Source organism: Meleagris gallopavo, chromosome 10 (assembly GCF_905368555.1).
Source record: "Meleagris gallopavo chromosome 10, MGAL_WU_HG_1.1, whole genome shotgun sequence".
NCBI classification, from domain to species: domain Eukaryota; kingdom Metazoa; phylum Chordata; class Aves; order Galliformes; family Phasianidae; genus Meleagris; species Meleagris gallopavo.
Window position 1 is genome coordinate 13608126 of NC_139413.1, and position 17290 is coordinate 13625415.

Here is a 17290-nt window from a genome sequence, read left to right on the forward strand (position 1 = left end):
CCTGCTGTACATGGTTCTCGTTAGTTTCTGCTACTAAACTTTGATTTACAGACAACCTCATTTATCAGAGGTTCACAACACTGTTTTAAGATGTGGATATTCCACGTGGAAGATTTGGAAAACATTTTAAGGAAGATTTTACCACATTTCTCTCAAGTACTTCAAGATTGGTTTTGAGATTTATTTATTTTTCCTCTGATGCCTTGCACACAAGGCGTCCTGTCTGTGTTCACCTCTTCCTTATGGAGCTTCTGCAATTGATACATAATGTGGGGTTCAGGAGATCTTGGTCAAAAAACCTTCAGATCTGCTCCTACAGGCTTAGGTTCTTTTACTGACTGACCTGTTTCTCATACTTCATGGAACATTTATTTGCTTTTGTTACATAAATAAGCTTTTGTTGTATTTTCCTTTAGCATTTAAGCTTTTTAGAGGGAGTGAGTTGTATCCTTCCTTCTTGCCATACATTTCTGGTCATTTGTCTTTCTATGTCAATTTCAAAGACAACAGTTCTTCAGAAAAATTCAGTGATGTGCATCTGGGAGCACAGAAATTTTCTGTGCTTTTGCATATGATTTATCCTTGTAAACAAATAGTAAGACAGGTAGCATTCTTTACTTTCAATTAGGGTCTGCTGGGATGGCTTATCAAGTTAAGATTTGTACGAAATGCATCGGATTAAAAAAAGATACAGATAAAAAAAAAGTAGTTATTTCTTACTTTGGAAGTAAATAATTGTTCATATAGTTTCTAACAAGTAAAAAAATTAATTATCCTTTTTATTGAGAAGAAAAGGAGGAGAGCCTCTGTAGCATCTCATTAACTTGTCCTAGTGGAGGGATTACTTTTTCATGTCCCTTCACCATGAGGATTGTGTCCTGCTCTGTTTATGAAGAGGAGGCTAATAGGGTTGTGTGGTTAAGCCCTGGGTTCACTGACTTTCATACAGCACCAATACAATTGCTTTCATATTGCACGATACCTTTCTTATCTTTTCTCTCTCAAGCTGTATGAGCTCACTGTTTGAGTTAGTACATCAAATAAAAAGAATGTTTAAAATGAGTATCACTGCTCACGTTTGTATTCATATTGATTTTTTTGCAGCTGTGATAAGACATTTTGGTTTTCATTTTCTTAAGTTAACCTGCTTGGCTTTATCAGACTTCCATAACCTGAGAATTAAAGTTCTGAATTGTTTCCATTTCAGAGGTTGCGAACTGAAAATAGGCTCCTAAAACAGCGCATTGAAACGTTAGAAAAAGTAAGTAAGCTAGTGACCAAATTTAATCTGTTATTATATGCATTATATCGATTAGTCATCTTACGATATGAAATGGATCTCATAACTTACTATTTTTTTTCTGGTTGATTTACAATGTTCACTAACAGTGCTTAGCCAAAAGCGTGGCAATAACAAAGCTGTGAATGTCAGTGCTTATGTTTGTCTGGCTCTTATTTGAACATCTTGGTATATCTGATTTCTGTAGCATTTTATTCCTCAACTGGAAGTATAGAAGTACAGAAGACTACATAAAATAGTGTAATGCCTGGATGGAAAAGAGTTTATTGTGAGCAAGTCCTCACTTCTGACAATCTGAAGTTGCTAGGTTTTTATGTAGGAGCAAAATGACAGGCTTATCAATGATCAGAGAGGTGAAGGTGAAAGATTGTTGTCACTGAATACAGCAGAAGAGGGATGTTGTTGCAGCATTCACGGTTAGTACAGAAGTCTGTTGCTGTCAGCTATTAATTCATCTTACATGATTTGGAATTTTTGTAGAAATTACAGATAAAGAGGGGTTGGGGGAAATAATTTCTCACGGATATAGTCTAAAATAGGGTTTTGTTAGGCTTCTTTGTAGCTGGATATAATGTTCAAGTATGCATGATAACTGTTGTCTTATGTACTGATAGCATGCAAGCATTGTACTTTGGCTTTCCTGTGTTGATATCATGCTTTATGTGACAGACTGAATCTAAGAAGGTGTGCTCTAGCATGAGAATGTTCTTACCCATTTTAACTGCAAATAACAGCTGTCTTTCAGCAAATGAAGTTGAATGCTCATGACTTACAAAGAATTGCTTCACAGTAAGGAAAAGGACAGACTAAATTTTATCTGAAATAATTTAACAATGCTGTATTTCAGATGTTTCTCCAAGAAGCCATAATAGATTTAATGGTCACGTTGTGATTAACTGTGATTTCTGAACTGTGGTTTGGGAAAAAATGCACGTTGTGAGGGACATCTTGTGAAAAGAAGTTGTGACCAAAAATTTTATGAATCTAGTTGTTTCAGATCTTGAGGTGTAGGTAAAGCTAACTGAAGGAAATGGACTTTGAAATGTTTAATTCTGTAACAAATGATGTTAGTGTTTTTGTTGTGGACTTACAATAGTAAATGTCCCTGGTTTATGCTTCATTTGCAGAGGTTCAAAGTTTGTTTTTTTATTTTTTATTTGCTAGGAACTCAATGGTGAGCCACTAGACAACTCATGTGCCTGTAAATTCTGTGTTTAAAATGTCAAGATTCATTTTCAGAATATCCCGGTCTGATTGGAATTGAAATGCTTCAAAATGAGAAGTTATCCATATTAATTACCCTTGTCCAAAATTCTTGTCATCAAAGCATCTAAGAACAGATCATGAAGTAAAAAAGAAAAAAAACAACTCATATAATTCTTCTCTTGGGAACTTTTAAAAATTTCTCTCCTCATCCTTGCAAATGATTTACTTGTGATTTTCTTAGCAAACTGTAATGACAAACACCTTAAGAAGTAACCTGACTACATTTAACTGGTAGCTCCTATCAATCAGTTCAAACTTTATCCTTGGAATTTTTATAAGATTTTGGATGGTTTAACCATCTCTGAATAGAATACCATCGAATCTGTGAAAATTGGGTGCTTACAAGGGTGATAGAGTGGAGATGTCTTTAATTAAATTGTACATTTAGCAGGGTGGAGGAAATGTAGTGCTTGTCAGCATGCACACATTTCTTGTAGTACTTCGGTAAGGGAAAAGACTCTATGAACTGTTTAATCGAGTTATTGCTAAAGCTCATTAGAACAAAATATTAGCTGTCGTGGTTGAAATTTTCTACTTAGGTCTTTCAGTTTGCGCCATTTAATTTCCCTGTTTCATCTTTGTGGAAGCATTAGTTCTGCTTGGATGTCTCTGCACTTAGTGGAGTTGCCTTTGTGCTGAAATGCCTTCCTTTCGTAGTGTTCAGATCTGTAAGTGAATTCTAAGCATAACAGAAATCTGGCTTTGGTACCTGCTTGTATCAAAGATTGACTTGTTACATCTGTTGCAGTAAAAGGCTGCTTCCTGCAATTTCCAGCCTGAGTTGCCTTAACTTATATAAGAGCTTTTAACCTTGTAAAAACAAGTTGCCTGTATAGAAAAATGGATAGAACTTGGACACTTTCTTTCTCTGCTCTAGTCTTTTTTTTTGTGTGTGTGTGTGTGTGTCACTATTATCGCTCTTTTGTTTTTTCTTTTCCTTATTCCTATCTGAATTTTTCCTTTGTAGGAAAGTGCTTCCTTGGCAGATAGATTGATACAGGTATAGTCTTCTAGTCTTCTACTGTATGACTCTTTCTACTTTCACAAAACCAAACTGCTTTAATGCATGCATATTTGCATGCTGCTCTCTATCCTTGCCTTGTTGATTTGGAATAAATATATGGCTAATCTCTTACTAGAAAGTTGTTTAATACATTAAAAAATATAAAGCCAGTAGTTGCACGTTATAATAATTTTCTAACCTAATGTAATTCTGGTGGAAATTTGTTTCAAATGGATTGAAACATTATTAACACTTCAGTTGAATATTACAAACTTAAATCTTTGCATGTACAACTGAGTAATATTGCATGAATTGACTTTATTGAATGCAGGTACACAATTGTGCTTGCTGGAAGGATATCAAGCTTAGTAACAAAGTACTAAAGCAACTGCTTAGTACTACATTATCCAAAAATTTCTACTAATTGTATTCTATGCTGTTTGCAAAACCAATCTGAAATGTGCACCTGAGTACTGCAAAGGCAGTCTTTCTTGGATTTATCCTCAATTGCTTTTGAGGGGAAAAAACCCACATAATTATGTCCTAAGGGACAAGTGACAAGGGCCCAGGAGGCTGAGGAAAACTACCTCATAAAACGGGAGCTGGCCACCATCAAACAGCAGAGTGATGAGGCCAATACTAAACTGGAGCAAGCTGAGAGTACCATCAGGGAGCTCCAGCAGCAGCAGCAATGGGTAAGGAGCCCGGCAGCACATCATCTCATGTTTTTCATTCACTCGTGTTTGTTTCTCCTCATTGTGACATGGTGTCTGTGCTGTCCTTACAAATGCTTGTGTATTGTGATTTTCCATCTTACGAAGTATACAAATTGCACTAAATGCTGTTTTGATCTCTTCTTACTGATAGATGATGGAATTCATACCCTGGATAAATGTAAGTTTAAAAAAAAAATCAACAAAACAAACAACAACAACAACAAACCAACAAAAAACCAAAGGAAAGCCAGCCCACAACCTTTTCATGTCAAAGAACTCTAGCCATTGCGAGTTATGTCAGTCTGAATACTCAAACTTGAGAGTTGATAATGCCATTTCCTAGCTTCTCATTTAAGTTGTGTGCTTCAATATTGATGGTTTTGTTTTTTTTTTTTTCTGGATACATGCATATTTTCCAAGCATGTTTTTTGCAAAACATTAGCAAAGTAGCTATCCTTTGCTTTGGAGACAGTACAAGAGTTCATTAAAAGGTGTGGATTTATGTGCAGGTGGAACAGGAAATATAAGTTAGCTGCTATATTTAGCAAATACTGTGTTTGTATGTACTATGCATTTTAGGCTGTGCATTGTGCAAGACTTTAGACCACTACTGTGAGGCTGAAGTTACTTTCCCTAAGCTGCTTGCAAGGAGTTTGGTATCCTCTTTCAATAGAGGGAGGCTGCTTATGCCATCTTCACTTGCTGAATAAGTTGTGTGTTTGCAGTGTTGGTGTGAGTATACCTGTACTGCTTTAAACAAGTGGTATGAAAGTACTTGTTTGGAGCCCCAGACACTTCAGGTATATGGAACGTGACCTTTTAGAACTAAAGCATTCTGCAGATACTTAATAAATGCCTTATTGGGCAGTGCATTGGTTTATTTTACCCAGCACCAAAACTCTGGAGGTACTTATATTTGTTATTGGGAAGTGGAGAATAGATTTACTGTTAACAACAATAGTTTATTATGTCTGTTTAATGCATTTAGCTGTACAAATGATGCATCTTTTGGAATAGTTACAGGGCATTGTAATTGAGCTGTGACACTGCAATGTGTAATGCTGATTACTTAATTTTAGCTATAATTTCTTCAGGAAAAAGCATGGAAAAATGATGACTGAGGAAATTCAATTTCAATTCAAAGATTATAGCATGACAAATGTTTATAGATTAGAAGTATTCCTTTTTCTACTGTCTAATTATGACAGTAATTTGGAAGCATACAGTAATACACTTGAAGTGTGTATTAGTGGAGGAATCCTAGTGACTGCTATTTCCTGTACTCCCTAACAAGTTAGACAAAAAAACCATGGTAAAACCTCAGTTTGTGACTTTTCAGAGTTAAATTATTCAACTGTATCTGCTAGTTAATGAATAATGTGACGTTGAAAGCTAATGCTTTTAGTTATAAAGGGGAGCCTTATTGGGTGGCAGTAATGGGGAAACCTGGCAGATTGAGCATGGGAACTGGTTCTGAGCAAAGGTGTGGGAAACTGAATTGCAAAATTGTTTCTACATTGATTCTGTTGGTACAAGATATTGAATAGGTACTGCAGGAATAGAGAGAAAGCAATGCAAGAGTGAACAACTAATTTAAGCTGTACTTCCTAACCTGTGTTTTGCAGCTTTGTTTTTCTCCACTTAAGCGAGAGTGACAATAGGAAATAGTCTGGTGGCTGTGTTTGTGCTGAGGTTGCAAATTCATGGGGTTACAGAGGGGTTTTTACTTACTAGATGGCACGTTTTTGAAGTGCAAGAAATTGTACTGTGGTGATAAAGACAGCAACTGAATTAAGGTGGTGGAACTTCTGCCCTCAGTAATGGGAACTACGTGGGGGGGCAGCAGGTGGCTGCACCTCGGGCACCACCTAGTGGGAAGCCACGAATTCTGTCTGAATTCTGGTATTCGCTTCAAGCAGAATCCCCTAGTAAATAATCCCCTAGTAAATCTTACCACTGTCTAATGCCAGTGGCTCCTGGCAGTACTCATTTTCACTATCGTCTTCATAGCTGCTTTGATTTTTTTTTCCAGTTACTTCAATTTTGTTTATGATTAGCAAAAAAAAAAAAAAAAGAAAAAGATTGCAGACTGTACTGATAGATGGCTGCATAGCTGGGCTACTCATTCAGACGTACAGCATCTCTCACGCATACTTGGTAACCTGAATCTCTTCCAGTTATGAGTTCTGTTTCAACGTGGTGTTTGGTAGTGAGAACACTATACAAGCCACACAAATACAAGTATTTGTAAGAAAGTTAACCTATCCTAGTTTTAAAAAAAAAAAGTTACGATTTGTATTTAAATATTATCTGGGGCTTTTTTAAAGCTGTGCTGTGAGAGCACAAAATGGGTGGATTAAAAAAAGGTAAATGTTCAAGATCTTACAGAGTATGTATGTGCCTTTGAAGAAATGCTCCTTTCTGACACTTTTGCTTAGGGGTGGGAATTGAGATGGGTAGAAGAACATCTTTCCGACTGTATTCCAACAACTGAAGTCCAAATTACACACAGCTTTAATTTTTTCTGTATTGCAGTATTTGTAGGGAGTTTACAGTTGAAACAGAGTGACTGTAATGTAAAGTCTTAAATCTATTTAGAGGTATTTGTTACCACTTTTTCCTAGTGTAAGTAATGGAATTTCTGCTATAGTTCTTATCTCAGGTGACTTGAAAATTGTGCTGATGTCCATATAATGAATTGCATATTGAGTCATCAAATATGTTCTACATATTTCTGAATAAATTTTAGGTCATTTGGAAACAGAAGTAGGAAAGAAGGAGGGGAAAGAAGCATAAAATAATAAGGCTTGAGATGGAGACTTCGTGTATCATTTCACTTTAGATGCTAGCTTTTACGTCTTTCTGTGGAGCAACTAACAGTGTAATGTTTTTAAAGGTAGTGCATAATGCATATACTTTTCTTATATTGCTACCTAGGAAAAACAATTGTAAAGCTAAAACACCATTCCGAAGAACTGCTGGAGATCAGTGCTTCAGCTGCTCATTTGTCTAAATACCTCTGAAGAAAATGATACCAATCTACTGCTGTGGCAAGTGCAGTCTTAAATAGAGAAGTCTGCCACAGACTTTTCCATGTGGTGGGCAACTGGAAGATTAAGAGGAACACTTTGTTTCTTCTCAGTAGTGCTGGTCAGCTGTGATCTGTGTATGTTAAGTTGTGCCTTACAGACCTTGTTCTCAGGTATGCTGAGGGCAGTGGTGTTTGAGGGATTAGATGTGAGGGCAGTGAGACTGTTCCAACACGCTCTTGGGGGGAGGTCTATTTTTTTGGCAGTTTTTTTCTTTCTGATATTTTTTAAAAAGATGTTTTTGTTGGATATATAAAAACAAATAATCTAAGGATTTCAGCCCATTAAACATACCTCCAGAGAACAAATATTAGTCTTTCCGAGCGATACTTGAATTCTTAGTGATGATCCAGATCATTGGTCTGAATGTGTGAGAATTGAATCTACTGAATATGAGGCAGTTCAGGAAGCTAAAGGTGCTTTATTTCTTAATATTGAGAAAGCCCTCCAGATGTGTTACAAGTTGAAAGTTTAATTGACTAGATATTCTGATGAAAGCATTTTGCAGGGTAACTTATAGCCATATATTTGGTTATAGTTGCAGCAACTGCATTCTCAGTAGTTTCATTTCAGAACTCATACCAGAGTTACTAATGATGAAGAGCATGGTAATTGACATAGGAAGAATAAACTTATAACGAATGTTGTGACCTTACTGAAGGTTTTGCTTTATTTTATTCACTTTATTTTACAATATACTTTACGTTCTCAATTTTCAAAAATACTGTATTCATTGAAGTACTACAGTTAGTGTTTAAATGTATAAGCAAAGTTAACTGGGCAGTATAGGAAACTGGAAAGGTGTTTTGCAAACAGATACATTTATATACATTACAAAAGTAATATTAGGAATGTTTGGCAATCTTACTATGTGACACGTGAAGGAATAATTTGGAAAAAAATAAATCCAGTTATGTGAGGCTAAGCACAAAGATTTAATTCAGGGGTAAATGACTGTAAAACTGGGTTTTTAGTATTTTAGGTCATAGAAGCATCTTCTCAAGATATGTCAAGGAAAAGTGTTTCTATAGTGAAAAGGTTGGAATGATGCTCAGAAATGTAGGTTTTGGTGTTCTTTGGCACAAATACAAGGGCTTAAGGCAAACACATAAAGGCAATTAAGACAGATATGTAGCAAACAAAGTACCGTTTTCTAACATCGCTTTGATTATAAATTTGTTTGTTTCAGTGATTTAACCTTTTTTAAAATTACAACTTTGAGCTTCTGAATATTTTTAAAAATTTATCTTGATCTCGGTTATACTTTATTGCCAATCCACCAAGGTTTAAAGGAGTGGCATGGCTATTTTTGATGTTTGCTTTGTATGTTAGAAGCATTTAACTGTGTCCTACGTAGGCCAAGTCTGAAGGCAGATTTAAAAAACAAGTTGTGAGTCCAAAACTGTTTACATTACTCACATATGTTGTTGCCAAATCGGGATGCATTTAGTTCTTCAGATCCACCATTTCTACTCTGAAAAGTCTAGAAGGACTCCAAAGAAAGCATGCTGCATTCATTTTTGTTTTCTATTCTCTTGTTTGTGGAATCTGGAACAAGAAACTGAGAGTCCAGCGCTCCATCTAAGATGCTGTTTATGTCATTTGATAAACTTGTTCAAACAGCTAAGGAAGAAGAAAGCTGTTGCCTATTCTCTGTCTCTGCATATTGTTTCATGTGCTACGTATGCCCTCCTATCATGTGCAGTGATTCTAGAAACACATCGGCGTTGTCCATCCATTCTCACCTGACATTTCAGTTCAGGGCCTCCTCTGCTTCTTGCTGTGTGAAGACAATATGCAGATTGAAAATAGTACATATTAAATCAATGTTGCATAAGGAAAAGTTAATCTCTGTGCAGTGTTCTTGGTGCGTTCAGCTGTGCAGCTAAGTAGGTCGAGCACTTTTAAATGGATGGTCTCTGTGATGCTGAAAACTGTTTGCGCAGGCTACGTTTGCCTTCTGGTGTTTTGTGTATACCCCTCTGTTGTAACTCTGTGGATTCATATCCTGTGTATTTTAAGAAATGTAATAAAAATGTATCGGTAAACAGGTGAGTTTGATTAGATACGGTTTAGGTGTAGTTGGCATATACAAGTATAAAAATGAGAAAGTACTTCTGTGGCCAAAAATGAGAAAGTACTTCTGTGGCCATATAATGGTGTGTGATAAATTCCTGTTTTGTTCTGTTAGTGAAGTTTGTGCAGTGAAAGTTAGGGAATGTTATATCCTAAAGCAGCACACAGAACTGAAAACTTCTCTGTTAATTCAGTTTTTTTTAAGTATGAAGAACTAAGTTGTTTGATGCAAAAGCAAAGCAAGATATGGCTTTATAGAAATTTGTGGAGTATTCCTTAAATTGCCTTGTAGATGGAGTAGAACTTTCTTTATGAATCCAGGTATAGTATTAATTTGTCACAGGGTAGTTAACAGCATCAAAGATGTATTCAGTGAATTCCTTTTGATATAAATGTTTGGGGTAGCTGTGCGTAATCAGTAACTGGACAACTATGTTTTTAGTACTGTAACAGTACTGGATAACAGTAATTTTAATGCTGATATAGGATGCCACGACAAGTCATGCAGGTCTGACAGTGTTTGGCAAATCTCAAGTTATGCTAAAGTCACTTGGGGAAAAAAATATGTTTTTTAACTATTGACTGGACTAAAAAGTAGTGAATATGATTTCAGTTGAATTTATCTGTTGAAAGACACATTTTTACAAAATTGTACTTAAGCAGATGATTACATCTGATAGCTCTTACTTTTAAGCTCTGACTAATCAATCAAATAAGTTAATGATAAATTAACTTGACTCTGATTGTGAGATTTTTCTCTTTCTCCTGAAGTTCAGAAAGAGTAGCTTTAAATTCTGAACTGATATTTTAATACTGAAGTATTGTGTTAAAGTGTGTAATGCTCTGTAGTAATAGACTTGAACTAAGTTCTCTGTGTGAAGTACCAAATCTGATGTAGCCTGGACCTATGCTATTGGTATGCCATCTGTCTAGAAGGGACTATACTACTACTTAGTCCTGCATTTTTTTTTCCTCTTAAATCCGTAAGGCTTATCCTAAAAATATATTATAAGGAGAAATATATATTGTGTGAGTAAATGGGAGCATAAAGGTTGGAGTGAAGTAAAGAGGCAAGCCCAAGTAACAGTGCTTTGAAGCATACGTGACTTATTTTAAATCCAAGGTTATGGAAGGTTTCTGCTGAATCGAAGTTTGAGTGGGGATCAGGAGAAATCCTCATGTTAACCTTGTAAATAGCTAACCGTAAGCCTTTTTTCAACATACCACAAAATAGCCACAGATCAATCTTTTTTTTTTTTTTTTTTTTTTTCCCCCAGTTTGGATAACATTGAGAAGAAAGCATGAATCATTGTTCATGAGTACTCAGAGGGGTCTCAGACTGATCCTACACCTTTGGTCTTGTATGGTTGAAGTTGTTTGAGAAGAGTGGTAATAGTGTTTGTATGCATACTAGTGGGGATAGACATGTTAGTAGACCTGTATCTTTAAGTAGCATTTCTAATCTTAAGCATTTGAATGTATGTTTTTCACTTCACATTTGACACGTAAGACCCGTTCTGAGCTATCTGTGCTTCATACTAAATATATTTCTGCAAACTTTGTAGCGTAAATGCAGTTCACGATACAGTGAAGACTTTGTGCTACAGCTGGAAAAAGAGCTGGTCCAAGCCAGGCTGAGTGAAGCAGAATCCCATTGTGCCCTGAAGGAGATGCAAGATAAAGTTCTAGAGATGGAAAAGGTAAACCAAGCCCAGGATCTTCAATATAAAATAGCACTAAAGATGGAATGCAGGTCCCTGTAGTTCTTTGTGTATCTGTGCTCTATAGTCTTGACATACATTTTCATGATTGCAAGATGCTTTCCAACTTTGAAGTTGATTATAGCAAAAACAAACAACAAAAAATAAGCCACACCAAACAGAAGTATCAAAAAACAGTAGCACAAACTAAACAAGATGCTTACACTGAGAAGGGCCTATGATTGCTTTCTCCTGTGCCTGTGTTGGAAAACACAAATTCTGGTAGGATCTTAACAGCAAACATCAGCTGTCTCAAAACTATATTGTGCAATGAATAGCAAGCCTGTGGTGAGCCTTAAAGTGATGTGAAACTATGAATAGTTGGAGTGGACATGAAAGAGGAGTTCAAGATTGCCATTTGAGCCAGCAGTGTGCCCTCGTGGCCAAAAAGGCCAATGGCATTCTGGGGCGCATTAAGAAGAGTATGTCCAGCAGGTTGAGGGAGGTGATCCTCCCCCTCTACTCTGCCCTGGTAAGGCCTCATCTGGAGTACTGTGTCCAGTTCTGGGCTCCCCAGTACAAAAAAGACAGGGATCTCTTGGAAAGAGTCCAGCGGAGGGCCACAAAGATGGTGAAGGGCCTGGAGCATCTCCCCTATGAAGAAAGGCTAAGTGAACTGGGTCTGTTTAGCCTTGAGAAAAGACAACTGAGAGGGGACCTGATCCAGGTTTATAAATATCTGAGGTGTGGTGGCCATAGTGGTGAGGCCAGTCTCTTTTTCAGTGGTACGTGGAGACAGGACGAGGGGAAACGGACATAAGCTGCAGCATAGGAAGTTTCGCACGAATGTGCGTAAGAACTTCTTCACGGTGAGGGTGACGGAGCACTGGAACAGGCTGCCCAGGGAGGTTGTGGAGTCTCCTTCTCTGGAGATATTCAAGTCTCGCCTGGACGCCTACCTGTGTGACCTGGTGTAGGGAACCTGCTTTGGCAGGGGGGTTGGTCTCGATGATCTCTAGAGGTCCCTTCCAACCCCTACAATTCTGTGATTCCCCAGTCTTGAGTTCTTGAGTCTCTCCCACTTTCTATTATGGGCAGGAAAGTGTATCTGCTGTCCTTAGCATGAAACTCTTCTGCTTTCCAGGTGCCAGTTCATTTTGTAGCTTTCTGAGGTCATAACTCTAGCTGTATTCAGACAATCTGTCAGACACTTTATTCTATTTGCTGTCAGGTTTTTCTTCACAGAAAACAGAAAAATCCAATTGACCTTATTTAAAGCACACTCTTCAGATCATATATTGTTTTGGGAGATTATTTCCCTATGGAAACTTGAAAAAGCTGTATATTCAAGAATGTGGACAAAACTTATTAGTTAACTTCACAGGACTCATCTAGTTAAGATTTTACTCAAAGAGCTTGACTGGGAATCTGACAGAGTAGTAGCGTTGTAGTTACACCGGTAAGAGGTCAGAATCTAGCGTCCATGTCCAATCTGCTGGTTTTGATTTTGTTGCCCTCCTTGTTTTAATATTTCATTTAAAAACATGGTATTACTTGTATATTTAAACTGTTATGTATTTTATATGCTGCCCGAGACAGTCCCTCTTCATTCATTGTGGCCTGGGATGCCAGAAGGTTGCATACCCATGATTCTCTAAACATTTAGAAAGAGAATACTACTTTTCTTGAACTGTGGGAGGTAGCATATACTGAAAACTTTAAATGTGAAGACAATGGAGTTGTGGGGAAAACATTGATGTACCAGGCAAACTTTGGATGTCAGGAAACCTTTTTCTTGGTCCTTAATGAACTTAGGCATGTGAGAAAGTGACTCAAGTTAGCTCCCCTCAATTTTTGTAAATAAATTCTTTATGTGGCATGTCACTAACAGTAATCTGGAAAAACTCTGCTTGGTAATCTGAGACTTGAATAGCTATACTGCCCATAATGTAAACATTAAGAAACAGTCAGTTTCCTGGTTTGCTGATGCTTAGAGCCCATGATTTGGAACATGCTAGTAAATAGTGGTTTTGCTGTGTTAATGTTGAAATACTTCACTCAACTCTCAGGAAAATCTGGAAGCTTTCCCAACACTGTCTCTACAGAATAGTTGATTTTGCTAGAAATTACTTCTGAGAAGTGTAGTGAAAGTGATGAAGCATAATTGAGCTTAGAGTTCTTGGTGACCAATGGTTCAACAAAAGGAAACTGTAGTTGGGCAGACTGTTCTTCTTCCCTTCTAGTGTTTTTGTTTTTCTCCAGACTTTCATTTTTCATTACTTTTTCTAAGTAACTTCTGTCATGTGCATTGCTGTTTTGTTTATCTCTTTCCGGTCTTTGTACTTGTCTTCCATGTTTTTGTATACATGCATGAACTTTCACTTAAGAGCTTTCTTGACTGATAATTATTTGTAAATATTAATGAATAGTTTCTTTGTCAATGTACCTTTTCTTTTTCAAAGGCAAATTATCTAGTTCCCAAAACCTAAATTTCCATTTATTTTTTCCTGTAAAACAGTGTAAGAGCTGTAACTCTAAAGGTGTAATTTTTGTTCCTCATTTGCTTTATTTTTGTCAATTATTTCATAATCTTTTCTTTTTTTAATGTGTCAAAAGTAGTGTAAAGAATCTTTGGGAGGGATAATATCCAGTGAAGTAGACAGCTTAAATATACGTGTAGTCATATATGTGTGTGTGTGTATGTGTGTGTGTGTGTGTATATATGTGTGTGTGTGTGTGTATATATATATACACACACACACACACATATATATGTGTATATATATATATGTATTTTTTTTTAGGGACTTTATAAGAGATGTATTATTAAGAAATTTTGGTTAGCAATAGGAGTTTTCATATCTGTATTTTGGAGTGGACCTTGCTAAGCAATATTTTGTTCAAATGCATGTTTAAGAGGATATTCCTTGTTCCAGAGGAACAGCGCGCTCCCTGATGAGGAAAACGTTGCTAGACTACAAGAAGAACTGATTGCAGTAAAACTAAGAGAAGCAGAAGCTTTAATGGGTCTCAAAGAACTAAGGCAGCAAGTCAAAGACTTGGAGGAACACTGGCAGGTATGGGTACCAAGACATTGTTCTCTTTTTCTTCTTTTCTAATGGATGATGACAGGGCAAGAAAATCTTGAGACATGTAAAGTTTGAACTATTGACTGTGGATTGTGAAAATACCACAAACTTCAGAAGTATATTGGAAGTTGTTCTCTAGCTGTTGCAGATGACAGAGAGGCCTGTACTAACAACCAGCCATCCTGCTAGAAAGGAAGTACCCCATCAATACTCCTACTTCAGTAAATATTAAAAGCTCTTTTTCAGGATGTACTTAAATCCTCTGACTTAATCTAGTTGGGAATTGCTGTCTTCGGCTTTTTAATTCTCTATTCTTAAAACTTAAGTAGATTTCTAGATTTTTAGACCTAAAAGTAGCATTCTTAGCAACTTTGCATCATACAGCTGAGACATCAAGGAGTTCTTTAAAGAAGATTACTTAAATGAAATTAGACAACACCAGGAAAGATGAGATATCAGCAATGACATGGGTTTTTTTAGCGTCACCTAGCTCGCACCACTGGGAGGTGGAAAGATCCTCCAAGAAAAAATACAGTGAATGAACTGCAGGATGAGCTGATGACAGTCCGACTGAGAGAAGCAGAAACTCAGGCTGAATTGAAAGAAACCAAGCAAAGAATGATGGAGATGGAAACACAGGTACGATATATAGCATATGAATTGACTGAATGCTGCCAGACTAGCATCAGATGACCAATACCACTTAATGGCTTGTGCCATTTATGGGGATGACTTTAGCTCTGAAGTGTTATAGTCTTTTATTTTAACTGCTTTTTTCTTCGTATCTTAGATTAGGAGGGAGAATCAAGTGCATACAATCAATCTAGCATACTTTAATGTCCCTTACAGTACTGAGCTTTCACAATTTCTTACTTGGATTAACTGGTAAACTCTGAATGCGCGTGAATCCTTATCTGCTCAGTTGTTACTGGGATACTAACAAAAGTATGCTTAAGGTATTTCCACCTTTACAAACCTTTACCTGATTGATGATTCACATATTGTAATTTCAAGTCTTAAAGTAACAGTGCTTTTCTTGTGAAATTGCCAGTACTGGATCATCTACTAAAAGCATGAATGTGGTTACTAAGCAGGAATCTTGGTATAACAATAGCCTATTGTCACTTCTCAGCAGAAGCAGAAGCTTCACCTTTCACCTGCTAAGACGAAAAAGTGTATTTTAGCATTACTGAAATGTGCAGAATAGGCAAGAAGTAACTTATTTGCTAAGGCCCTTTTTATGTAACTGTAGTGCAAGTTAACTGGTCAAATCTGAAAGTGCACTACGATTGGTACATTCATATTAATTTGTGAGCTCTCCACTGAATTGATATTGAATGTGCTGTTGATTGATAAGTGTTTGTAACAGGTTTCTGAGAAATATTCCCATGTATCAAGATGTGGTACTGAAGAGGGAGAGAATGGCTATGCAATGTGTGGTAGCTTACTACTGATAGAGGCACCGCTTTATTCTATAGTAACTGGATAAAACTGTTTTCTTGCCTTCTAAAACTTGTGTTTAAACATTAACTGTTACTGTATGTTTTCTTGCTTTTCCTTTCTATTTGTTTCAGTCAGTAGGGGGCATAGGTATCCTGCACTCTGGGTTACATGCAATAACCTCAAGACCTCTAGGTTGCTCTCATTTCAGTGTTAAGCATCGAGTCTGTGTTTATGCTGCTGAGCTGTCAGTTGAAACAAATGCAGTGGCTCTCAGATTGTGTTGATCTATGCACAGCCTCATGTAAAAAATATCTTGTATTAAAGCACTGATCTTAGTTGTACTGTATTACTTCCAGGATTTCACTGGTCAGAGAAGCGTGCACGTAGTATTTCTGATATATTTTATGTTTCCTGGTTGCACCAGCTAGTAATTGTAATTGGATGCAAGTTCACAAAGTCTTTGACTTACATAAGTGCAAGATGAGTATAGCAAGTTAATGTTCTTGTTCTTAAAATGAATTCTCTATTTAAGAACCCTTGAAATATCATGGTTGTGGAAAACAAGCTTCATGCAAACTTTTGACTACATTTAAAAAATTCTGAATGTCTTTCCATCAAGTTTTTTTCTAGCAAATGATCTGTCAAGTCTGTCTTGTCAGACTTTAGGGAGGTAAACTAATATGAAAGATCTCTCATTAACATGCTTTCTTTTTTTTTTCTTGTCATAAATGTCAGAGTCAGATCAATAATAACCATTTGCGAAGGGCAGAGCTGGAGGTCACCAGCCTGCAAGAAAAGGTACAGTATCTTACTGCACAGAACAAAGGCCTTCTTGCTCAGCTGAATGAAGCAAAACGTAGACAAGCGGAGATTGAATGTAAGGTAAACAACATGAATAGACTATTTGCATGCTTCTATATGTGTAATTTGTAGTGTTTTCCACTACTTTATTTTCCAGTTTGACAACGTCATCTTAAATTTACCATCTCAAAATCATTTGAGGTTTTGACAAAGCTGTTTCTTTGTGGTCTCACAAAGATAAACTTTGACTTCAAAGTGTGGTTCTGCTCTACTCTCTACTGCTGTCTGTGTGTAATGAGTAAAAAGACACTCTTCTACACAACAGGTTCTGATCGCTGTGTGCTCTGATTGTCTTAGTGACAGAAGACAACTTCAATGCTATTACTGCAGAACTAGCTTGGGTTCACAAATGTCAGTAAAAACTGTCTTTGAATGGAAAGATGCACAGAGAGGAGTGTTGGGGTATTCACTACCTAATAGTAAACAGCTTATAAGAGATCAGCCTAAAAATACTGGGTAAAAAGTGTTCATTACCATCGGTGCACCAGAGCTGTACCTGATGTTTTCATTTCAGACTTAATTTCATAACTAAATACATAACAGGTCCCTAATAATTTCTCTTTCAGTCATGTGCATGCAATATGGAAAAGCAGTAAAGGATAAGCCCTACAAGGTTTTCTTTTAACTTGGATGAAACTTTTCCTGAAATGACTATTGATACTTATCTCAAAGTGCAATATTAGTTGGAAATTGCTATAATTAAGACCTAATGTACTGGAGACATTAAAACAACTTTCAACTTCACTC

The 17290-nt window shown here is 36.7% G+C and overlaps 1 protein-coding gene across 5 annotated transcripts in view; it reads left to right on the plus strand.

The window, feature by feature from the left end:
* Positions 1 to 17290, plus strand: part of EVI5 (ecotropic viral integration site 5) — a 90102-nt gene that overhangs the window by 41481 nt on the left and 31331 nt on the right. For all 5 annotated transcript variants that reach the window (XM_085231816.1, XM_085231812.1, XM_085231811.1 and 2 more), the window contains 7 exons: positions 1208 to 1261; positions 3534 to 3566; positions 4118 to 4264; positions 11016 to 11150; positions 14087 to 14227; positions 14720 to 14878; positions 16418 to 16564. In XM_085231816.1, coding sequence (XP_085087942.1) covers positions 1208 to 1261; positions 3534 to 3566; positions 4118 to 4264; positions 11016 to 11150; positions 14087 to 14227; positions 14720 to 14878; positions 16418 to 16564 — 816 coding nt within the window. The remainder of the gene's footprint in view (positions 1 to 1207; positions 1262 to 3533; positions 3567 to 4117; positions 4265 to 11015; positions 11151 to 14086; positions 14228 to 14719; positions 14879 to 16417; positions 16565 to 17290) is intronic.